Below are 25,712 nucleotides of genomic sequence, written 5' to 3' on the forward strand. Positions count from 1 at the left end.
CTTATTTCTTTAGATCCCTGGTCTTTTGAGCATTCAAATTGCCACCCCCATATTTTGTTTTTAAATAAATTAGCCGGGGTTATTTGTTTATTTATTTGTGTACTGGGTAGCCCCCGCAGGGTAAAGGTACTGCAAGATTAGGCCTCATATGGTTAAAGTCCCCTTCATGGGTAAGGCTAAGGAAAAACTTTTACTTTCTATATCTAATTTATTTAAAGGATAAAGCTACAGCAATACCAACTCATCTATGCCCTTTCCTGAACACATAAGCAGATTTTTTATGTCAAATTTAAGTAGTATTTAACCCCGACTGTGCGGTTTAATATAATGTTTTACTATGCTTCTATGGAATAAATTCAAACTGTCCCAATTAAAAGTGAAGTTTTTCTATAATTAGGCTCAGTCTGTCTTTTTGTTAATCAAAACATTTTATAATTGTTTTATCGAATTCAAACTTTACATTATGATTCCTAAACCAATTAGCTACAAATTAGCAACTCTATAACCGTTACTAGAAACTCAATTTAAATGTGCTGATTTTTAACTTTTTTTTACAACAATTCTATATATGACATGATTATCCTATTCATCTGACTTTGTGTAATAATGATTTCTATGACTGTGAGGTACAATATACTAAGCGCGTCATCTCTATAATCAAATTCTTAAAAATGTAATTATTTCCTTTTACTATATTCTGTATTTATGCACCTATGCAACAAACTAATGTATAAGTTTTATAGACCTATAAATTAATGTTTTGCTTGTTAAGTTTAAACATTCTACAAGAGTTAATATTTGTTTGACCTTCAGATTTTAAGGCTTTTCTTTCATGGCAATTATCATCCTTGTTTTAAAATTAAATGTCCTTCCCTGCCTGTTTTAATGTTCAATTTTTCCTTTCTTATCTTTTTGTTTTGTAACTAAGCATTTTAAACAATTTTACTCTCGAAATTTCAATTGAATATATGATAAAGTTCACGTTTTTTTGACGGATGCATAATTTTTATCAATGTTTTGTTCTTCTTCTCACACTAGAGCCTTCGCATGCATAGGCCTCTAGGAACACTTAAAAAAAAGGTATGGGGAGGGGATGGGTAAGTTGAGATGAAAGATCTATAGCATAGATGTATATACTACCTCCCCCCTTTCAATGACCTTTTTCGTCTGCTAGCAAATTGTTTTCTGCTTCTTGGCTGTGTTGGTATTCCTATTACCATTGGTTCATTTTCAAAGACCCCATTGTTAGACTGCACAAGGTCATTGCGATAGGGAAATACAGTTATTTAACCCTTTCTCTCCATTGTTTTACTCTAATGTCAATATTGATTCCCTTGCTTTCAAGTATATATTTTTTTTCTGGAGGGTGGTATATTTTTATTAGTCATCCTAATACTTTTGTATCAACGTAACCAAGATCCCTCAGGAACCAAATAGCCTAAAACCTGCAAATAACTATACCCACAATTTTCTTTTTCCCCCTCACACCTTAATTTCTTCTAGGGGCGTAGCCGCTAGCTTGTAATACATAATATTTATTAGTTATAAAACTTATTTAGATATCGTAATAAATAAGTAAGGTTATGCAAAGAATAACAAATGATACGTGTCTAAAACTTAAACTTTAATGTGACCACGTGTATCTATAATACAAAGTAGAACGATGTCTGTCTGTCTGTTCGTCTGTCCATCTGTCTGTGTCTGTCCGTTTGTCCGACTGTCTGTCTGTCCTTCTGTCCGTTTGTCCATCTGTCTGTCTGTCTGTCTGTTTGTCCTTCTGTCCGTTTGTCCATCTGTCTGTCTATCCTTCTGTCCGTTTGTCCATCTGTCTGTCTGTCTGAATCTTAAGATCTCAGTAACTACTAAAACAATTGGGCTCTACTCTTCAGGGAATATACCTACTGGGCCTGTGATGGTTTTAAGCTATTTTCTTTTTCCCCCTCTCACCTTAATACCTTCTAGGGGCGTAGCCGCTAGTTTGTAATAAATAATATTTATAAGTTATAAAACGTAGTTAGAAATCCCAGTGTATGTATATAAGATAAGAAAAAAGCATTGAAACAAGAATTGATATATTATTACATGGATATTGCACCATATATTTCATGTACTCTGATAAAGCAATGCTCTTAGCTGGCTAAATAATAATACAATACCCCCCATCGACCCTCCTTTACCACATCCCCACCCCCTACTGGATGCGCGAACTGACTAATATGAAATCCATACCATACGAGAAATTTACCCCTCTCAATATATCCATGTATATTATATATCCAATTAAACATGAATTGAAAATGGAATGGAAATTTCCTAAGAAAAAGTATTCTGTTAAAATGTTTACTTATAATAAAAAGATAACAGAACTAAAAGTGTATATTTTAAGGTCATTTTAATTCTCAAACAAACATCCTATTAAACGTATTATTATTTTATTACTGCAGCTTAAAATTTTAAAGGATTTTGAACTGATTGAGTTCTTAATTTTAAGGAAACTTCAAATAGGTTCTGGAATGGTTTCAGGCTATTTAATTTTAGATTAAAGTTTTTGGATGATTTTAGACAATTTTTCTGCCTTTCCCTATACATACCCTTTCAAATACAGAGCCCCTAGTAACTGGAGTCGCAGCCGCTAGTCAATAATAAAGTATTTTTACTTTGTCTGTCCATACATCAGTCTGTCTGTCTGTCCATCCATCAGTATGTCTGTTTGTCTGAATACACCCCATACTCAAAGTCAATCTAATCCTTATATTAAATTAACAGGATGTTTGACTGTCTGTTTGTTTTTACTGAAGGATCTCATTTACAGGGTAGCTTCCCATAGGTCCTGGAAAGATTTATAACTATTTAAGGGGGAGGGTATCACCCTCCAAAGAGAATCGCCCCTAGAAATAAATAACCCATTCCATTTTTTATATTTATTTTTCTTTTCAAATCTAAAATAAAAAAATTGAGATATCGTATTCACCCCACCCCCCTATTCTCAATTGCCCCAAGAGGCCTATAGGGGCGTAGCTGCTGGTATAAACTTAAATGATATTAAGGCTTTTTTGGCTACCAAACCGATTAATATCTGCTGGATTTAGACCACTTCTAGGCCATACTGAAAAACCATTTATCGTATAGTACTATAGCCAGTTTCCTAATCGTAATATTAATACCAATTTTGTTAATCTGGGCCTTTGTCCCCTTGGGGTTAACAATGCTAGTTTTAATCTTTTAACTTAATATCCGCGGACAGCTGTCTATAATTCGATGTCATAAATAACTATTAATGCGATCATTAGCTTTAAAATGCAGGGAGGGAGGGGACATTGGACTGTTTATTACACTAGTTCCCAACCCTAAAATAACGTTTTCCTAATCTTTAGCCTAACAACCTTAGGGACTTTTTATGAACTTTGATTGGTTGATTCATTTAGTTAAGTTTCTGAACGTTTCTACAACTAATTGTAATCTACAATAGGGGTAATTTTGTGTATCATGATTGGGGATATACATATAATTATCGGCCATTGTCTTATCTCTTTAGATCCCTGTTTAAAATGTCACAAACATATATTGATTGACTAAAATAAATCTAAATGGGACTTTTAGATTTAAAAGAAATTATTGAAACAATAACAAAGTAATACAAGAAAATGAGAAAAACGTTCAGCCGCAACCACTTTTTTATTAAGCCATATAGTAGCGCTGTTTATTACATTAGTCCCCAAAATTTTATATTAACGTTTTCTTATTCGGATTTTGATTGGTTGATTCATCAAGTTGAGTGTCTAAACAATTCAACTACAAAAAATGGAATCTACAGAGGGGTAATTTTGTGTATCATCATTGGTGATGTATATCAATTTATCGGGCATTGTCTTTTCACTTTATCACTGTGTATTATGTCAGCCGCAACTACATTTAATAAAGCCATATAGTAGCGCTGTATATTAGTCCCCAAAGTTTTATATTAACGTTTTCTTATTCGTTGACCTAGCAACTTTGGAGACTTTTATGGGATTTTGATATGAGTGTATAAACGATTCAACTACAAATTGTAATCTACAGAAGGGTTAATTTTGTGTATCATCATTGGTGATGTGTATCAAATTATCAACCATTGTCTAATCCTTTTACCACTGGGTAATCATGTCAGCCGCAACCACTTTTTAATAAAGCCATATAGTAGACATGAACTTTTGAAATATAGAGATAGATAGATAGGGAGATAGAGAGAAAGAAAGAGAGAGAGATGATTTTAATTTGGTACTAAAGACGCATTTTAATTATTGTGATCTACAAAGATCTAGTGTAGTACAGCCTGGGATCTCAAGGGATAAGGCAATTAACCAATCAAAGACGAAAAAAAGTACTCAAAGTTTTTAAGCAAACAAATGAAAAACGAATTTATCAAACTTTTGGTACTATGGGATTTACAGTCCATTGTTCTGTCCCTTCCTACTATATACTATTATAACACCCTAATGTAGGGATCTACAGGGATAAGACAATCGCCGATAAATTGATGTACATCCCCAATGATGATACACTAAATTACCAATCAACCAATCAAAATTCACCAAAGTCCCGAACGATGTTAAGCCAACAACTAAAAAACTGTATTATAAAGAGAGTTAAGACTCTAGGGGGCTAGGTGTCGCTTCGGGTACTAGACCTATATCTCCACGCACCTTGGAACATACTTGCAATTGCAATGATTGCGGTGTAAAGCGTCCAATCACCCATCAGACAACCAACTCTCTGAGATGCACGACCTTTGTCTGAGAAGTCCCAACTGTGCACGGTAGCGAGTTGCGCCTGTTTTGGGCCAAGGCATTCCCCCCACTCTAACTATTTACGTCGCGCATCTGACATAGTAGCAGTGGGAACAATTTTAAACGTCTTTAGTTATGACGCGGTGTCGGACCGAGATTCAAACCTATCACCTTCCCGACGACGAGCGGATGCGCTACGTGTTGAGCCACGGTCGCGGGTTAACTGTATTATAAAACTTTGGGGACTAATGTACTAAACAGCACATTGTCCCATCTCTCTCTCTGTATGCTATGCATTTAAAAATGCAAGAATATAAAAAATTATGAGGACCCTAAAGTTTATAGTCCAAAAATATATGCTTCAGTTAGTGCAAGGAAATTCAAAAGGAAGGGGTGGGGGGGCGGTAGGAGGAAGTGGATATTACTACAAAAGGTTTTTTTTTTGTCTGTAGCGAAGGATCTAGCAAGCCACTAAACCTTGAAGCTTCTTATATGTCAAGGGAAGGTTTTAGGCTATTTTAATTTTAGATTTAACCTGTCATATGGTTTTAGGCCTTTTTTTCTGCCCCATGCATAACCCTTTAAAAAAAGAGCCCCATATATGCTAGGGGGACAACCGCTAGTACATTATAATTAAACCCATCTCTCTATGCTAATATTATCCTTAAAAATTAGGAAAGGTTTATAACTAGCATCCTCAAAAATCTTTAAAAAACCAGAGATAAATAACAATGTCTATATAGCCATTAGTTTTAACAAATCAGATGAATTTATTTAACAAAATGTGGGGGTTTAATCCTCCCCAACCCCAACCCCATTGTTTATCTACGTTATAAAAAAACATTGAACGTCTTTCTTTGTCTTCATTAGATATTACCAATCCTCAAAAAGAATCAGCAAAAATGTAGAAGAAAAAAAACATTACAGACCCACAAACAAACAGACAGACCAATCTACACATAGTAGAGTGACAGAGCTACAATTACAACGAGGTATCAACAATTAAAATTTATTAGATATAAAATATTGCATAACAATTCCATATCACAGTAATTTCTTAGATGGTGGCGTGGTGTTTTTAAATTCTTCTGTTAGGGGATGTTTGGTGAGATCCTCTCTAGTAGCTGATTGTTAGATGCCGATCACTTAAATAAATATATATTAGAAATAATATTAATAAAATTTAGTTTACAATGAAATTATTTTTAAAAGCAATGTTTTTTTCTGCAATAAGGAACAGTTCGCCTGTCTGTCCCATACATATCTTAATTTAGTCATTTAAGAATCATCCTATTGATTTCTAACTTTGAATAGTGATTCTTAGAATGATTAGATACAATTCAAAAGGAGTAGCATCATTAACAGAAACTTTAAATTTTATCTTACTTTCATGTTTATATTTTATAGTTTGTTTGAATGATGATTCTTAGGATAAGGTATAATGTCATTTGATTTTTAGATATTCGCTTTTATGTATGTTTATCCTTGCTATACATACTTAGATATGCTTATTCAAAATATCATTCTTTATGTCCTAGGAATCATTGTTTAAAAAAACTTTCTGGTTACAATTATAGAGGTACTTAATCGTACCTAACAGGAATCTTCAATTGAACGGACGTACAGACGACCCTAATTGTAGAAAAGCTTCGCTTTTAAAGACTCTTTTACCTTTTGTTGGTGTATCTTCTATGTGTGTGTGGCCTATACATAGTTAATGGTCTGTCAATCTTCCCTGAAAAGAATAAAATATACATAAACTAAATAGTTATAAGATAATAGGATACTTTTTGTTGCATTGGTACCCACAGTTTTATGATATTGGTATCCAAAGTTTTATTATATTGCTATCCAAACATTTTTTTAAAACTTGCAGAACTTGTTTACCTGTTGTACTGTATCCCAAGAATAGCCAAGAAGCGAAATAAATATAAAAATGTATGTGGGGGGCAGATGTAAAGGTCGTCAATTTTACTTCGTGTTGCCCCCCCCAGCAACGAATAGGTTTCATGATTTTTTTCCAAATTAAATGTTGCTGCTGGTAAAAGCTGGCTGTACTATCTAGTACAAACTTTCCTGAAAAGAATAAAACATTGAATTGCATTTTACATATATCTCACAGTGAGACAGCGTAAAGTGGCACAAAAAAAAAAAAAGACGCCATACAATAATGTTGAACAATGAGAGGCCAGTTAACACTGTAATTGACCAATAGTGAAATTCATACTGGCCTCTCATTGGTTATTTTATCGTTTGTTGTCAGCTTTTTTGACGCCTTTTTACGCTGTCTCCATCACAGTTTTATGTATATCAGGGAGGGGATATGAAAATGGAAGATAAATTATTCTGCAAGTCCTTTTTTAATCCCTATGTTTACAGACTACCAAAGAGAGAATTCTAAAACAGATTTGTTGCAATCTATTATTCCATCCCTTGTTCTGTGAACATTAAAATCAAAAGCAATTTTGAAAATACAAAGAATCGGCCCTTAAGGGGCGTTGGCAAGAAAGGGACTATTACCAGAATTTTAAATAAAATTGAAATAATATTTAATCAAAAAGTTTATGTATACCTTGCAACTATAATGCGTGGCCTTTCTGTATGACAAAATGATAAAGACTAACAACAGTGTGATAAGCATTTATTATATATTCAACAAAACCGTAAAAAAAGTTTTGTTTTGATATTCTATTATTTTTTATGACATAGATACAGATCTTTACATCTATTGACAATAAATCTATGTGTATCTACTTAAATTAGAGTATCTCTTATGTTATTAAAAGTTTGGACACTACGAGTTTGAAATAATTTATCAAGATTCAATAAAAGTAGCAAGCCGGCGATTGAGGAAGCCTACTTATCAAACTTTTGGGGAAGAAAACAATTAAACTAGGTTATATACAAACAACCCTATTCTGTAAAGTAGTAGGTTGACTGTTTGTGTGTGTGTTTGTAGGTCATGAAAGAGGGTAAGGATTAAGGGGGGGGGGAGATTGTGAAATTAACCCCTTTTTTTAAGCAACAAAAAAATAATTTGGGAAGAGGGGTGACTATTAAAATGACAATGAATTAAAATTGAGGGTGGTGCGACAATGTTAAAACACCATGAGACACAGAGTACAGGGATCTAAAGGGATAAGACAATGGCCGATAAATTGATGTATAATTGTACATCCCCAATAATGATACACAAAATTTACCCTTCTGTAGATTAAGATTGGTGGTTGAAACGTTTGAACAACTTGAATAAAGAACCAATCAAAATTCACCCCAATGTTGTTAAGCCAACGAATGAGAAAACTAAAAATTATAAAACTTTGGGGACAAATAAAATAAACAGCCCATTGTCTCCTCTATCTCTGCAACAGAGCTAAAGTAGTTACTAGAGACTTGTGTGATAGTAGTGTCACAGTTTGGGTGAGCTTATAATTGTATTGTGATATACATCAATTTTATAAACTAAAAACCAGATTTAAATTTGATAAAGAATGCATTACTTAAACAAAGGATGTAGAATATACATGGATATTATGACAGGAGAAAGATTGGCGTCAATTTTTGTTGCAATATCCCCTCACTTTTATTGGTCGGAGGGGAGGGGATTGGAAGATCATTATTTTGGCCCGCTAAAGAGTTCACCTAATTAAAGAGCATGAAAATCTGGTGTAAGATCCAAGTAATCATAAATCCATTACTTAAAGTTAAACAAAGCATAAAAAAGCGAAGCTTATCAAATAAGACAGACAAGTTAAAAGTGTATTCAATATAGTATTTAGAATCCTAAACAAAAATTTATGCCCATTTGTTCCAGGAATCAGAACTAACTGTATGATGATTTTTTCAAATAATAATAGTTATCACATTTGCGTTGCTACCTATGGATGTTGTTATCCTTGTTTTGATATTATGTCCCATGAAATGTTTTATCTTTATCATGAAGGACAAGCATGATTGTTACAAAACCTAATAGTAGTATGCATAGAAACATGCGGATTTGCCCCCCACAAAATTGATTTCTGTTTTATTAAAGACAAGCGGCTTCGCCCCTAGCCTCTAGGCGCTTTGCCCCAAGAGGTATGATTAAACCAATTTTTCGTAATTTAGATTTTAAAAAATAGATTTAAAATAAAAATTTTTTTTAGGGGGGTATTTTTAATTTTTTTGGGGGGTTGGGGGTGTCCCACCCCCCAAGAAAATAGTTATAAACCTTCCCGGGACCTATAAGAAGCTACCCTGTAAAGGAGAACCCGATCGGTTCAGCGGTTAGCGAGATCCTTTGCTACAAACAAACAAACAAACAGACAAACAGACACACAGACAAACCAACAGACAGACATCGTTCTACTTTGTATTATAGATAACAAATATTTTTTCAGTATGGCTTCTAAACCGATTAACATCCGCTGGATTAGAATAAATAATTAAATAATGTATTGTAATGTATCATAGACAATTTTCTGCGAGTATTTGAATAAATAAATCACAAATCAATACCACTTTAAGTAGCCTGGTCCTTCGGCCTAGCGGGGCCAACAAAACTTAATTTTATAATTTTTCATATTTCTATCTGCAGAGACCTGTCTATAATACAATGCAATGAATAACTATTACTAATGTGGGAGGTAAATAGATTAATAAGTAGATGGTAAATCAAACACAATAATCTTACCAAATAAAAAAGCTTTTTACTAAAAACTATTTACAGCTATAAACTTTTAAATCTATTACTCTATGCCCTAGCCTATATCTTCACGCCTATTTTATTAAAATAGCCAAAAACCTACCCTAGACATATTTTCCATAACATTGAGGAACAATTGGTGCTTCAGATTCTTACAGTATGTGAGGTTTAAAAGGATTTGTTTACAGGCGTTTGTCTCCAAATGACCTATGGTAGGGCCATCTTATAAAGTAATCAACCATTAATAGACAACCAACTCTTTAGATGTCCAATTTGTTGCACCTGTTATTAGCAAAAGCATTTCTTATATGTAAAAAAATACATTCATATTTTAGCTTATTTAATAATTAAAATTTGTTAGATATTGAACCCATCAACTTTTCAAATTTTATAAAGCTTGACACCATTTCCAAGTCAGTTTTGGGCCATTTTTGATCTTCAGTTTGATAGTTTTAGGCTATTTTTTTCCCTCTGTATCTCGTTGAACTTATGCATCCAGCCGCTGAAAAAGTTTACTAACACAAAACAAAAAGAAAAGTAACAAGATTTGTGTGTGTGGGTCTCTGTGGGTCTGTGTGTGTGTGTGTGTGTGTGTGGGTCTCTGTGTGTGCGTGTTTGTAGCAAAAGATCTCACAGCAAAACAGGTGAACCGATATGGTTTCCTTAGCAGTGAAGCTTCACATAGGTCAAGGGAAGAATTCTAACTATTTTGGGGGAACATTCAATTTAAGATTTAGGCTTTAGAAGGTTTTAGTCTGCCTTTTTGCCCTTCTTTCTTCCATAGAAGCAAGTTAACCCTAAACAAGTTAGAGCAAGAGAGAGAGAGAGAAAGAGAGAGACAGGGAGAGAGTGAAAGAGAGAGAGATCGGAACTTTTATAAATTATCATTACACACACATAAAGAAGGAAAGTAGGACAAAACTGATCATTTATACAGAGTAGCATTGCAAATAAAATTTAAATATTATTAGTAATTTCAAAATTTTTTAGTTGTTAATGTTATAATGTTATCTCGCTAAAATAAACATTGAGAGAAATTTAATTCGTCGGTAGAATAACTTAATATTCTATTAATATTATAATGGACACCTCCTTCCTCTTTATTACATAAATTTTTATTTTGACTCACCCTACAGGGATTCTTTGTCTCTTAAATTATTCTTTTTTGATTCATACACATTTTTATTAAACAAAGGGAGATGATTAATGAGTTCACTTACAAAATACGAAATTTAGCCGAATTGATATAAATATCATGGAGGACAACGAAAATTGAAACCATCAACAAAGTTTTACAGTCATAATTTCATAATCACGCTTTTGGTTCCGCACGGTAATACTCTCTATTTTCCTATCCCTGATGAATACATAGTCACAGTTTACATACAATGTTAAAGTAACAAATGTTATTTAGAAGTTAGGACAAACAATCAGTTTTATATTTGCATAACATTTTAGAGCTATGCTTTTGATATTATAACTTATTGTTACATAAATAACTAGATATTACACCCCTAGCATATAGGGACTGCGTATTATTAGGAGAAGGATCTATAAAAATAGCCTAAAACCAGCTTAATACCAAAAAAATATACTTTATATAATACTAGAGAATACGCCTCTAGAGGCCTCTAGGGACATGTAAAATCGTTTCTTTTCAATCTATTTTAAAATCAGCTAATTAAAAAAAAATATTTTTTCGCCGATAGATGAGGTAAGTTATATATTTAGCTAATTTCAAAAATTGTCCGCAGGGCGGTGTTTTTAGTAGCAAAGCTACTCTATAATTCACAATGTCCGTCTGTCTGTCCCTCCGTCCGTCTGTCCGTCTGTCCGTTTGTCCGTCCGTCCGTAATTAATGAATTGGGGGAAACGTGATTTTCTCGGCTCCTATAAAAGATAGAGAGCTGAAATTTTTTGACAACATTTCAATCATTAAGGAGCACAATTAACTATAAAACATCAATGGCGGTCTACTGCTTTATGGCAGGTTTTAGGCTATTTTTTATATTTTCCAAATTTTCCCCATATCTTTGGTGTTTATGGTCCGATTTTCAAAATTTTTTCAGTTAAAGATATCAAAATTAAATTTCCCGTCATTTGAAGAAAACAACAATGACGGTCAGACTGCCTTTTTGCAGGTTTTTGGCTATTTTTATATTTTTCACATTTTTCTCCATATCTTTGGTGTTTATGGTCCTATTTTCGAAATTATTTCAGTTAAAGATATCAAAATTAAATTTCCTGTCGTTTGAAGAAAACAACAATGACAGTCAGACTGCCTTTTTGCAGGTTTTTGGCTATTTTTATATTTTTCACATTTTTACCCATATCTTTGGTGTTTATGGTTCAATTTTCATAAATTTTTCAGTTAAAGATATTAAAATTAAATTTCTGGCGTTTTATGAAAAGAAACAATGGCGGCCAAACTGCCTTTTAGCAGGTTTTTGGCTATTTTTATATGTTGATATATTTCCCCATATCTTTGGCATTTTTGGTCCAATTTTAAAACTTTTTTGCATTAACAGTTTCAAAATATTTTTTCCCATTGTTATGTGCATCTAGTATGTAATTTACTTTAACCATCTTCATCATACAAAATAAAACAAGGTTTCATGTTTATTTTCTCCAATAAATCTATTATTGATTTTAAATCTACTTCTACGTATTCCCATCCACAATTTTTGTGCTTCACTACTTAAGGATGTTGTCATCCTTGTTTATATTTTGTCTATTTTTTTGGGGAGGTTACAAAATAGTTATAAACATTCCCGAAACTATGAGAAGCTACCCTGTTAAGGAGAACCCAATCAATTCATTGGTTAGCAAGATCCTTCGGTACAAACATACAAACACACACACAGACATTCTATTTACCTTATCATAAGGATAAACATAGATTCGAATAAATAAGAAGCTTCTTTTTCAGAAGGATATGGGTTCGAATCCAAACAGGTGCAACTTATTGTTGTGCAAAGTTAGTACTATCAGACAAAGGTTGAGCAATCAAATGGTTAGTTGTGGTGTTTTACAGCTCTATTCTTTAGATTTTCCTGGTTTTATATAAACATAATTTTATAGTAATAACTTATTAGAAAAAATGTACCTATAAAATCATGGCTAACTATGAGTCCAATTCAATACTGTAACAAAATGCCTCTAGGATCTTTTTCCTACAGGTTTAGGGAAGATTTTAAAAATTGTTGATGTGTTTTGGGGGAATGGGGTGTCCTACCTCCCTAAGAAAATAGCTAAAAACTACCACAGGACTAATATCTATATTCATTGAAGAGTAGAGCCAATTTGGTTCAGCGGATAATGAGATCTTAAACTTCAGACAGACAGATGGACATCATTATACTTTGCATAATAGATTTAATTTGAATAATTTATTTGAATATCGCCCTCTATTATTATTATCAGGTTGACAAAGTAAGTTATAGAGAATGGAGAACAAAATAGATATTATAAATTTTAAAATATAACTAAAAATTAGAGAAGATATTTTGCAAAAAGAGATGCCTACATTTTTTAATTTCAAATTGCGTGGCTTGTGTTAATAGTAGAAAAATGTTATGCATACCGTTAGAACCACTATGAACTGTATCTTTTTTGGAAATATAAGAACTGTTCCTGTTCTACAAATAATGGTAAAATGTCCCAAAATTTACTCGCAAGTCAAGTTTTAAGTCAGTTGGGACATTTTAACACGTAGCTCCTAAACTATGCGTAGAACAGGAATCATTTTTATATTTCCTAAAAATAGACTTCATAACGGTTCTAACGATATGCTTAACATTTTTCTACTATTAACACAAGCCGCGCGATTTCAATTTTAAAAAAGTCCGCATTTTTTTTTGCACACCCTTTAGATATGCTAACTAATATTGAAATAAAAAATAATCTATTTATTTACCTTACAATATTTTGTATTTTCTATGTTTTATTATTTACTTTATTTGTTTATGGTCTATATAAGTAAAACATTGATTGATATTTCCTTTTATTATTATGAACAGACTGAAAAGTAAGTTATAGAGACTGTCGAATAGGTGTAGAATATTTCCTATAAAATAGGATATACCCTAATGACAAAGCTAATGAATGTTAAGAAGTTACATTAACCTATCATTTGATTTTTATTTTTTGTATTATTCATTTTATGTTTAAGTTATCAATGTATTGATTGATATCGTACAATGCAATGTTTGATTCTTTGACAGAAATTCAGACAATCTTTGATTATAGAGTAGCTGTAAATAATAATTATTGAATAATGTTAATAAGTTCATTTTTTATAATTTTGTTTTATTTAGTAAACTATTGATTAAAGTTTCCCTTTATAATAATGAACAGACAGACAAAGCAAGTTATAGAGACTGTAACACATTAAATACTGAAAAGTATGTTGATACTATTTCTTTCTAAATATTTCAGACACAACTTATTTATAGAGTATCTTGTCTAGTCATTTGAATTTTTTATTATTTGATTTATTCATTTTATATGTTTTATTTCTTATTGTATTTTTTATAGTTTTTGTTTACTTCCTACTGTCATATTGTCAGGCACATATCAATAATTATGAGATAACAGGAATTTTTTTGTTTCTTAACCAGACATAACACATAAAAGTATTAAAAACTTAACCAATTAATAACAATCAAAGATTTATTATTCAAGCTTTTATCCATAAGAAGCAACATAATATGTATTACATTTTACATACAGATGGTAAATTGTAATTGCATCTATAATCACCCCATGTGCCATCATCCCAATATACCTACAAATACACATAACACATATTCTAAATCTTATGTTTGTATTATATAAACTTTGTTCAACTTCCATACTGTTACTATAGCAACATAAGATTAGTTTTATGATATTAATATTAGAATATTATTATTATATGGTAAATTTAAGTTTACAATGGCTTTGCTTTATTTTGGTTATAATTTTAACAATAATATCAATCAAATTTACCATTTTAAAGGAATACATTTGTTGTAAGTCTTTGATATTATATATTTAGTTAGACTGGTAATTTTATTTGATATCAAAGTGTACCACTAAGATTTCCATTTAGATATTTTATTAAGGTTAAAATCCCATTTAATTTTATTGAATCATGGAAAGAATACAAAGTAGAGGATTTTCACCCTAGTATTTCTCCTATTTCTAGCAACTGCTTTCCATGATTCAAAATATTTAGTAATATATATATTATATGTATCTACAGACAACTCTATATGAACTTACTCAAGAAATATTGAGAACAAAAATATGATTTTTATTTTAATTCCCAATAAGAATAAGAAATTAACTTACAAAAACACAGTTTGCACTTCTACCTCCATTTGGGAAAATCTTGTACCAGTTTTTGTATTCAACTGAAATAAAAAAAATAGTAATTATAATCAATACAAACAAAGCTATTTTAAGAAATATGTGAATATGAAAAAAACGCATAATTTTTATTTGATCCTTTTATTATTTACTGAAGTAGAGGCACTATGTGTTTTTGCCAGTCTATCTTTTGTCTTGCAACCTGCTAGACCAATATGGCCATAATTTACAATGTAGAGTCTTCTGGACGTGGAAAGATTTTTATCTACTTTGTTGGTATACCTTAAACCACCAACTTCCCTCCTATCCCCCTTTCTATATGATTGTTACTTTTAGAATATATATTTTATTTATAATAAGCTTTAATGTTATAATCTGAGCATCTCTATAATCAAGTTGTAAATTGTAAGTTTGTCCTATAAGGCATCCTGTATTTAAATAATCTTGGGATAGATTTGTTAGGAATTTTGATTCAAACTTCTAACTAATAGTGAATATTAATTGCATTGTTGTTCTACATTTGTTAAGGTTTGTAGGTCTGTTAATCTGATGGGTTAAGTTTTGCTTTTATATAAAATTATATTTACTGTATTATGTTTTAAAGATATAAAAAGTGTAAACTTTACCTGAGGTTTCATCAGCCCATACGAAAGACCCCTCTTGGGCTTGATCATTCAAGCCAATCCAGATATTGGAACTTAATGATTTAGCGATGCCTAAATAGATTTTAAGAATTATAATATATAAATCTACCAATAGATTTTCCCCTAGCATTGTGGGACTTTTAAATATGAGAATAGAAGCCACAGACATACAGAATGGATCACTATAAAATACAATTAACCCTTAACGGTCGGGGGGGGGGGGCGTTGAACGCCCCCCCATCCAGTTTTTTCTATCTCATTTTCTATGTGTGAAAGATAAAGAGCCCAAACTGCTTGACTTTTTAAGTGTGGGTATGAGACATAACTGAGAGTTGAAATTTTTTGAATATCTCCATCCAGGCGGGCACAGGATGCCAGCAAACCTGGCAGGGTCATCCAGGTAAAGAGCAAAATTATTTTTTTGACTTAAACAAAGCATTTTATCTTACCAAAATACTAAAATATCCTCTAGTAGTACATCCTCATATTAGATACAGATGTTCAAGTCAATTTTAGGTTCCAGGTATGATCCTGCAGATCCTGATCCTCCAGGTCTCCAGAAATCTTTAAAAGACTCCTGTGGCCGCAATTTTTGACTTAGTGACTTCAAATTTAAAACTTAAGCTTATCTTACATGTCTAAATAACGTATTAAAATTTCATAAAGATCTGCCGCCGTTTTCCCGCCGACCGCCGACTGCGGCGGCTGGCAGCTGCCAAATACAGCTGCGGCCGCTGAAATTATATTTTGATATTTCAAATATAAAATTTACATAAAGATAAACATTTTCTGAAAAAAATTTTATTCTAGCTTCAAAAATAAAAAAATTACAGCTGTTTGAATTTATAAGTAAAAAAGGACCTAAAAACAAAGGTTGTTAAATAAAAGGGTGAAGGAAGCGAAAATTGACCTTGACTTACTTTAGGTCGGAAATTCATCATAACACAGGGGACTTGCACAAATTTTTTTAGCCCTCTAGCTCTAATAGGAACTGAGATAATAGGGGGGGGGGCGTTGAACGCCCCCCCCCCACCCCGACTGATTAAGGTGCGGCAAGGGGCCCGACTGTAAGGGGTTAAATTATTTCAGATGGTATTGTATCTTCTTATTTAGATCATGCAATTAGTTGAACATCCAGATAATGACATAATCATACCCTTGATTAGTGTAAACATTAATTATGAATAAAATCTAATTTATAACTTTCCTTTAACTCTTAACGGTCGGGGGGCGTTGAATGCCCCCCATCCGGTTTTTTCTATCTCATTTTCTGTGTTTGAAAAATAAAGAGCCCAAACTGCTTGACTATGCATTTGTATTCGGCTGTTTAGATTAAGTTAGTAAGCATATTTTTATTGTAATTGACCATTCAACTTTAAGACATTGTTATCCTTGTTGGCATTTTAGACACAAGCAATACATGTATTGTATTTTAATTTTTTTTTCAATCACTTAAAGTTTATGTGTATTCCTTTATTTTGTGATTTTTTAATCATTAAAATTATCTTACTTTGTACAAGATCGTTTTCTTGCTGAGAGTGGATACTGAAAAGATCAGCATTGCACTCACGACACCTCTTTCTCGCAGCATCCCAGGTAAGTTTTTCACTGATGAATATGTAGCTAATTCCTTAATAAAAGAAAAAGGTTACAAAGTTGCTTTCACAAATAGTTATTGAGATAATTAAAATTACAAAGAAATTTGTATGTCCCAAAATTAAAAAATTTTTTTTTAGTTTTAAGTCAGTTAATTTTTTATGTTTTTTATTTACTTTTGAAATATTGATTTCTAGGTCAAATAGGTACAATGTTAATTACAGACATCTTTATAATATAGTCTTAAAATTATGTCCATAAAAACCTTTCCTTAAAAACTTATGAGAAGCTACCTTGTAAAGGAGAAACTTATTAGTTCAGCAGTTACAAAGATTTTTTGGTACAGACAGACAAACAGACAGATATCCTGTTACTTTATTATTGTTACTAGCGGCTACACCCCTAGAGGCCTCTAGTGGCACTTTAAAAGTGTTTTTTTGTTCAAGTCTCAACAATACCTCGAATAAAGTCTCTCAAATATTAAATTTTTTTTCATTTTTTTTTGTAATTTAAACAGACAGATATCCTGTTACTTTAATATTGTTACTAGCGGCTACACCCCTAGAGGCCTCTAGTGGCACTTTAAAAATGTTTTTTTGTTCAAGTCTCAACAATACCTCGAATAAAGTCTCTCAAATATTAAATTTTTTTTCATTTTTTTTTTGTAATTTCTCTTAGGAGGGTGGTGGTACCCTCCCCTAAAATAGGTATAAACCTTCCTTGGACCTATGAGAAGCTACCCTGTTAAGGAGGTCCTGATCCGTTCTGCGGTTAGCAAGATCCTTTGGTACAGACAGACACACAGACAGACAGACACGCAGACACCCATCCTGTTACTTTATAACTTTTATTATGTGTATAACAGTTCAATGCCCCATCCCATCCTGCATTTTACCAAAACATTTGGATTACATAGGGATTATTTTTTTTGCATGGTCATATAACTGTGAATCATATACGTATATATAATTTTTTCCATTTATGCTATGGTTCCAAAACTATATTTAAAAAAAAAATTTTGTCTGCCTTAGTTGCCTTTGTAATCCCCCCCCCCCCCCTCGCACACTAAAAAATATAAATCTTGGATAATATTGTTACAGATGTAAGTAAATTATGGATTTAAATATATTTTAAAATAAGTTCTACCTGTTTTGTAGTCAAATTCTCCTTGCAAGTAACACTTAATAATGGCTATTTCTTCTAGCTTGTTCAGCTTGGACTAAATTGCAAAATATTAATCAGAAATATGCTAACCCTATTTTGAGGGGGAAGGAGTTTCAATCATTTTAATTGTGTGAAAGAAAGAGTTACTAAACCTCCAATTTTTTTTAAAAACAGCTAATTTACAGCAATTGGCATTTATTTAAGGTTAGATTAGGCTTGATAAGACAGGGTTTATGAGACTCCTGCTGGGAAAATTATGTAAAGAAAAAAATGATTGATTTTTTTTCTAAAAAACGTACAAACAGAAAAGAAGAAAAAAATTTAATGAATGTTGAATTGTAGGTAAGAAAATTCAATTTTCTTTGTTTTTCCAAGGATCTTTCAGTATAAAGAATAACAGAAGAAATAGTTATTAACTTATGAATATCATAAATGGAAGTAGAGGGGGTTAGGTGGATTATTTGACAAAAAAGCAGTATTCAAACTTTAAAAAGTTAAGTTAAGTATTTAAGTATAACAAAATCCATCTTAGAGATAAAGAACATGAAACTTTTGTTTTTTAAAAATTATAGATTGTTAATAGGTGTTTAGATTACAATGTTTGTTCCATATATTTAGAGATGTTATGATGGAAGGATATACCCTCATAGAGAAAATTTGCTCCTATGAGTTTATATATTTTGATATAATACTTCTCTTCCCCAAACAGTCTAAAATTATAGAGAGGGAAGGTTTTAGGTTAATATTTCATTATATTTTTTGAGGGGGTTCGGGGGTGGTTAGTTTGATTACAATTGATTACAATGTCTGTTTGTCCATTTGTCTGGTATAGAATAAAAGAAACATACCTTTAAAGCATTCTGTGAATTTTCCATCTCAGCAATCTTTTCGTCTTGCACATTAAGTTTGGACTAAAGTAGATATTTCATTGTGATTTGGTTACAAATATACTAGACATTGTTGAAAAGATATAAGTAGTAACAAACAACATGGCCTGTAAGAAAAGGATCTATAGATATTTAAATCATGTCTTGGTAAACAATAGGTATACTCATTTCTTTTTAAATTTGTATAGACTTTTAAATAAAACGATATTGGAAAATAATATATGTCTGTCCATCTGTCTGGTATAGAATAAAAGAAACATACCTTTAAAGCATTTTGCGAATTTTCCACTTCAATGAACTTTTTCTCTTGCACATTCAGTTTGGACTAAAGTAGATAATTTATTGTGATTTAGATATAAAAAAATACTAAACATTATTGAAAAGATATATATAAGTAGTAACATACAACATGGCCTGTAAGTAAAGGATATATCGATATTTAAATCATGTCTTGGTAAACAAGAGATATACTAATTTCGTTTATTATTTGTCTATAGATTTTTAAGTAAAATTACTTTTTTTTAAATATAAGAGAAAACACTAGTAAATCTATGATACAAATTAGAACAAGTTGAACCATCTGTCCATCTGTCTGGTATAAAATAAAAGAAACACACCTTTAAAGCATTCTGTGAATTTTCCATCTCAGTGATCTGTTTCTCTTGTACATTAAGTTTGGACTAAAGTAGATATTTCATTGAGACTTAGTTACAAAAACATTGTTGAAAAGATATAAGTAGTAACAAGCAACATGGCCTGTAAGAAAATGACATATAGATATTTAAATCACAATCTTGGTAAACAATATATGTATATACTAATTTCTTTTTTTATTTGTCTATAGAGTTTTAAGTAAAATTACTGTTTTTAAAGATAATGTCTGTCCATCTGTCTTGTATAAAATAAAAGAAACATACCTTTAAAGCATTTTGCGAATTTTCCACTTCAATGAACTTTTTCTCTTGCACATTCAGTTTGGACTAAAGTAGATAATTTATTGTGATTTAGATATAAAAAAATACTAAACATTATTGAAAAGATATATATAAGTAGTAACATACAACATGGCCTGTAAGTAAAGGATATATCGATATTTAAATCATGTCTTGGTAAACAAGAGATATACTAATTTCGTTTATTATTTGTCTATAGATTTTTAAGTAAAATTACTTTTTTTTAAAATAATGTCTGTCTGTCCATCTGTCTGGTATAGAATAAAAGAAACATACCTGTAAAGCATTTTCCATTTCAATGAACTTTTCCTCTTGCACATTCAGCTTGGTCTAAAGTAAATAGTGCATTGTAATTTGGTTACAAAAAATACTGATATAGTTGAAGGCATACAAGAGGTATAAATAGCAATAGACCATGTAGAAAATGATAAATAGATATATAGTTTTAATAAACTATATATAATTTTTTTCGTATTGGTGTATTATTGTTTTGGAAAATGATGTACAAAATGGATTTCGTAGATTACAACAAGGATGACAACATGTTTAAGAATCTGAACATTGTATATAATCTGCTTTACTGAATAAAAGCATAATTGATAAACAAATGTATAAAGTTAACTTTTTTGTAGTTATTTATTTGTTATCAAATGTAAATGTAAAAACACTCCTAAGTAATTACAGAAAGACAATCAAACCAATTTAATTATAGTGTAGATGTTTAATTGCATTCATAAGCAGAAGAATATCTCATGACATTACAAGAAAATCTTACATGAGAAAAAAAATAACAACCCATTTTGATTTAGAGCAGTGTAAATAATGTATATTTATTAAGTATATAGATGTACTGGTTGATTAAGGACAGACATGGAAGGTAAGTTATAGATCAGCTTTGCTTAGATGAGAAAAAAAAATTAGTCTGCTATTGTCCTCATATTCAGTCTTCATCTTTTCCACAACATCTTTGGAGGAGTTTGCTTCAGCCTAGTGAATGAATGTCAATGATAGATTCCAACAATAAATAGTATATTTATAGACTCTTTTCTGTGAACTAGAAATATTTTGTCACCACATTATTTAAGATAATAATTTGTCAATAATTTTCATTCTATAGTAATTATATTTATTATTAGTGAACGTTGTTAATTGAATTATTTACCTCTAGAACATGAATACTTTTACACAAAGTTGAGTAGGTATTACAGTCGTCAAGTCTGGTGAGGTAGGCACGACTATAACAAAAATATAAATTTTTAAATAAGAGGAAAAGAAAACAAAAATTTTTTTGAGGTAAAATAGAGGAGTAATAATCAAATTCTAATCTTAGTTCTAAGAATTTCTTTTTACTACTTTTTTCAGATTGAGAGCATGAAAAACAGAATACTTTGTTTTAATGTAGTAAAGCCTTTTGAATGTAAATTAAAGGGTGAGCAAAAAAAAATGCGTACCTTTTTAAATTTCAAATTGCACGGCTTGTGTTAATAGTAGAAAAATGTTATGCATATCGTTAGAACCGCTATGAACTCTATTTTTTGGAAATATAAGAACGATTCCTCTGCTACGTATAGTTAGGGAGCTACGTGTTAAAATGTCCCAACTGATGTAAAACTTGACTTGCGAGTAAATTTTAAAATATAACTAAAAATTAGAGAAGATATTTTGCAAAAAGAGATGCCTACATTTTTTAATTTCAAATTGCGCAGCTTGTGTTAATAGTAGAAAAATGTTACGCATACCGTTAGAACCGCTATGAACTGTATTTTTTGAAAATATAAAAACGGTTCCTGTGCTACGCATAGTTTAGGAGCCAGATAGTAAAATGTCCCAAAATTTACTCGCAAGTCAAGTTTTAAGTCAGGTGGGACATTTTAACACGTAGCTCCTAAATTATGCGTAGCACAGGAATCGTTTTTATAATTCCTAAAAATAGACTTCATAGCGGTTCTAACGATATGCATAACATTTTTCTACTATTAACACAAGCCGCGCAATTTCAATTTTAAAAAGGTACGCATTTTTTTTTGCTCACCCTTTAGAATGATAAAAAAGTGGTTCTTTGGTACTTACTAGAAAATATAATCTGTTGATATGTTGTAACAGAAGGTGGGGAGGCCAATATAATAAGTGACACAAGGTTCCTAATAAGAAAAAAATGATAAATATTTTGAATTATAGTTCAGACTTTTGCAGAAATAATTGAAAGGATGCTTTTACTTTTAAATTTTAATTCATTAACGCAATATCAGCTTTAAGCAAAAGTAATATTTGATACAACCCAGCTCAAAATACCTTACAATCAATTTCTTTTTCACTATTTCCAATGTCAGGGTAGAAGTGGTAGATGAAACACTTCTTTGAGCTAAACTAAAATTAGAAAAATAATATCTGGCACTAAAAGTTAGAAATAATTTCAACAATTCTGGAATTCTTCTTCCCATAATTTATTATCTTATGATGTTATAAAATGTTACATTATTAGTATACTAGAAGCTAGGCCCCTAGAGGCTTCTTGGTGCAATTGAGTTAGGGTGGATGAGAAGTTAGCCCCCATCACACTCTAAATTTTAGTTTTATAATGGAAAAAGTAAAATATTTTTTTTAAGGAGGGGGGGGGGGAGGTTGTAGTGATTCTATCCTCCCCAAAAACTTATAAACCTGCCCAGGACCTATGAGGAGCTACACTATAAAGTTGAATCATATCAGTTCAGAAGTTGGTGAGATCCTTTGGTACACACAGACAAACAAACTCAGATCCTGTTACTTTTGTCTAAGAATTAATATTATGGTACAACCTCATATGTGTATGCCATACACTTGAGCATTCCTATGCAAATGTTCTCACACTCCTCTGCTGTCTCAGTGGTATACAGAGGACCTACTGTTCCCTCCATAAAGGGAAATCTCCTTGAAGATTAGGCAATTTTTAATTATGTTTGTAAATTTGATGATAAGGTTAAGTTTATAGTATACTTCTGTCTGATTAAGTTAATTCAATTAGTATAATACTAACTCTAATATAGTCAGTTGCTCTTTTTTTATACAATCCTAACACATACACTTCATTTTTTACACACATTGACTTATGCAAATAAAAAATAAATTAAAGGGTCCTTATAAGTAAATAAATGGTTTAATTTCAATAATTACTTTGTTTTAAATATGCATGATATAAAAGAATCCATACAAACAAGAAAATCAAATTTTAGTTAAATATTTCAATGAAGTAAAGTTAAAAATTGCCTATTCTCCATCTTTACAAAGCATGGTCCAACTTTGACAGCAGATGCAGAGCTGCTGAACAGAAATGCTCCAAATAATAAGAACACCCCTCTCATCTTTGGAAAATAAGATTATCTAAAAATGTATATCAATATACTTTTTTTGCCCAGCCAATTTATCAACTTGTCCTATTTTTTTCTCAATTCTAAATTGTATATTCCCCCCTCCTTTTTTTTATCATAATACATCTTCTCACCTTTCCCCAATAATATATATTAAGATTATCTAAAAATGTATATCAATATACTTTTATTTATCCAGCCAATCCATCAACCTGTCCTATTTTATTTTCCCCATCCTTAATGTTATTTTCCCCTCCTTTTTTTTTTCTTTTTTTATCATAATACATCTTCTCACCTTTCCCCAAAAATATATCCATTCACTCCCTATCCCTTCCTTATATTCTAAAAATTATTTTTCTCCAATGATATATCCCTGAACCCATATCTTTCCCTTACATTACCACTAAATACACCTATCAATCCCACCCTTCTTCACCTTAAATATTATGATTGGTGGGTATATATAAGATAGTTATGATTCAGAGATTTAAAGGGATAAGACAATGGCCATAAATTAATATACATCCCCAATGATGATACACAAAATTACCCCTTCTGTAGATTTAAATAAATGGTTGAAACATTTGGATACTCAACCAATTAATTAAAATTCAATAAAAGTCCACAAAATTGTTAAGCCAACAAGTAAGAAAACGTTAATTCAAAACTTTTGGATCTGGTGTAATAAACAGCTCATTGTCCTCTCCCTCCCTGGATATTGGCTATATACATAATTACTACAATATTGTATTCTACTTATCTTTTATTTCTGTTTTGTAGTAGTGTATAGTTTGATATCAACTAATTATTTATTGAAATATTATAAGTTCTTCAGCTTTAACTTTGATAACAATATTCACTTCCTTTAGAACAATAGCCAAGGCCATGCTGGGAATTATTAAAGGGAGTGTGAACGTAAAAATTTCTCATCTGATTATCAAATCTTAACATTTTCTAAGCACATTTCACTACACTGATCAACCAAAAACGTCCTATTAACAAAAATATCCAGGAATAATGCCTTGATTTTATGGTATTTTTTGGGGGAAAAAGGAAAAAACAGGGAAAATCTGAACATTTTTGTTTCTTATAATGTTTGTAGGGATATTTAACTTGTCATATATAGTTGAAACAATTTACTTACTGTTAAGGATTTATTTTATGATATAAAATTGCCAATTAGTTTTTTTTATAACGTAGTAATGAGGTAATAAAGACCATATTAAATTCGTATTATTGACAAAGAAATACCTCACTGTCTACAAAGGGTTGAATCTCACTGGTTATTTAAAATAATAATATCCTTTTTTATTGTGTTGGACAATAAATAACCCACTTAGAGAATTAGTTTACACTTTTGTCCGACTGTTTATAAAGAAATATTGCATCTTAATTATTTACAAATTTGTAATTAAAGGTGGGCGAGAGATGGGCCATCTAAATTTGATTGGATACTAATAAAAAACCTGTTTCTAGCTTTAGTATTGTATTTGGTTTTCAATAAAAAATATTGCTTATTTTATCAATTTCTAAATAACTATACATAGGTTTAAAGCAAGGATTATGTTAAAAGTCAGCTTAACTGTTAGGAAAAATCAAGAACTATGTTAAAAAGTTTAATTTTAGCTATAATGGGAGAAAAAAGCAATTTAATGCACATTTATATAGCCCGGAAAATTTCTTCCTTTCCCTGGACCTTAAAAAAAATCGTTGGAAAAAGGCTGTTTTTTTTAAGCAAACAAAAGCGCGTTTTGCTCTATCTGTGATATATTATGAATGAGATAATGTTAAGATTTGATATTAAGATGAGAAAAATTTACGTTCACAGTCCCTTTAACAACTCTCAAAAAAGAATTTATTGACTCCACTATCAAAATTTACACCCCCCCCCCCTAAACAAATTCTGTTGGGTATAACTAACTCAACCCAGTGATCTAAAGGAATAAGACAAAGACCGAAAAATTGATGTAAATCCCCGATGATAAAACACCAAATTACTCTTTCTATAGGTGGTTGAAATGTATGGACACTAAATGAACCAACATGTCAAAATTCAAAGACCCTAAAGTTGGTAAGCTAAAGAATATAAAAAAAATATAAATAAATAAAAAAAAAAGTTGTTATAGAACTTTGGGGACTAGTGTAATAAGCAACCAAATGTCCCCTCCCTCCCTGAACCCAACCCCAGCCCAAAATTATTTTAATTTAATAATGAGTAATTCAATTGAATACTGAGGACAGGAAATAAAATAGAATTGATAAGATTCAAACAAAATTTAGGCATAAATTTTAATAGATTTAATATCAAGGCAAATTTAATAA

The 25,712-nt window shown here is 31.1% G+C and overlaps 1 protein-coding gene and 1 long non-coding RNA gene across 2 annotated transcripts; both read right to left on the reverse strand.

The window, feature by feature from the left end:
* Positions 1-5,840: 5,840 nt before the first annotated feature.
* On the reverse strand, positions 5,841-7,387 carry LOC145320029 (uncharacterized). Its single transcript, XR_013880106.1, has 4 exons — positions 7,339-7,387; positions 6,654-6,842; positions 6,438-6,501; positions 5,841-5,911 (listed from the first exon to the last, which is right to left on the reverse strand). It is a non-coding gene; the product is annotated as an uncharacterized LOC145320029 (long non-coding RNA).
* A 7,388-nt stretch (positions 7,388-14,775) lies between these two features.
* Positions 14,776-23,477, reverse strand: LOC145319870 (uncharacterized). Its single transcript, XM_080162275.1, has 15 exons — positions 23,290-23,477; positions 22,842-22,953; positions 22,339-22,413; positions 22,117-22,187; positions 21,209-21,281; positions 20,980-21,033; positions 20,323-20,376; positions 20,011-20,073; positions 19,711-19,773; positions 19,356-19,418; positions 19,055-19,117; positions 18,189-18,261; positions 16,957-17,076; positions 15,429-15,518; positions 14,776-14,846 (listed from the first exon to the last, which is right to left on the reverse strand). Exons 1-15 carry the CDS (start codon positions 23,382-23,384, stop codon positions 14,776-14,778), a joined length of 1,140 nt encoding a protein of 379 aa, XP_080018401.1. The 5' UTR covers positions 23,385-23,477.
* Positions 23,478-25,712: the final 2,235 nt, after the last annotated feature.

This window comes from Acartia tonsa, chromosome 5, assembly GCF_053477335.1.
Source record: "Acartia tonsa isolate MP-2025a chromosome 5, ASM5347733v1, whole genome shotgun sequence".
Lineage (NCBI taxonomy): Eukaryota > Metazoa > Arthropoda > Copepoda > Calanoida > Acartiidae > Acartia > Acartia tonsa.

Bases quoted from the DNA above. Each gene is read 5' to 3' on its own strand.
- LOC145319870 (XM_080162275.1), bottom strand. From the start codon at position 23,384: ATGAGAGGGGTGTTCTTATTATTTGGAGCATTTCTGTTCAGCAGCTCT. The intron at 20,074-20,322 runs GTATGTTTCTTT...TATCTACTTTAG, and splicing joins AAATGGAAAATGCTTTACAG to TCCAAACTGAATGTGCAAGA. The intron at 19,118-19,355 runs GTATGTTTCTTT...TATCTACTTTAG, and splicing joins ATTCGCAAAATGCTTTAAAG to TCCAAACTTAATGTGCAAGA.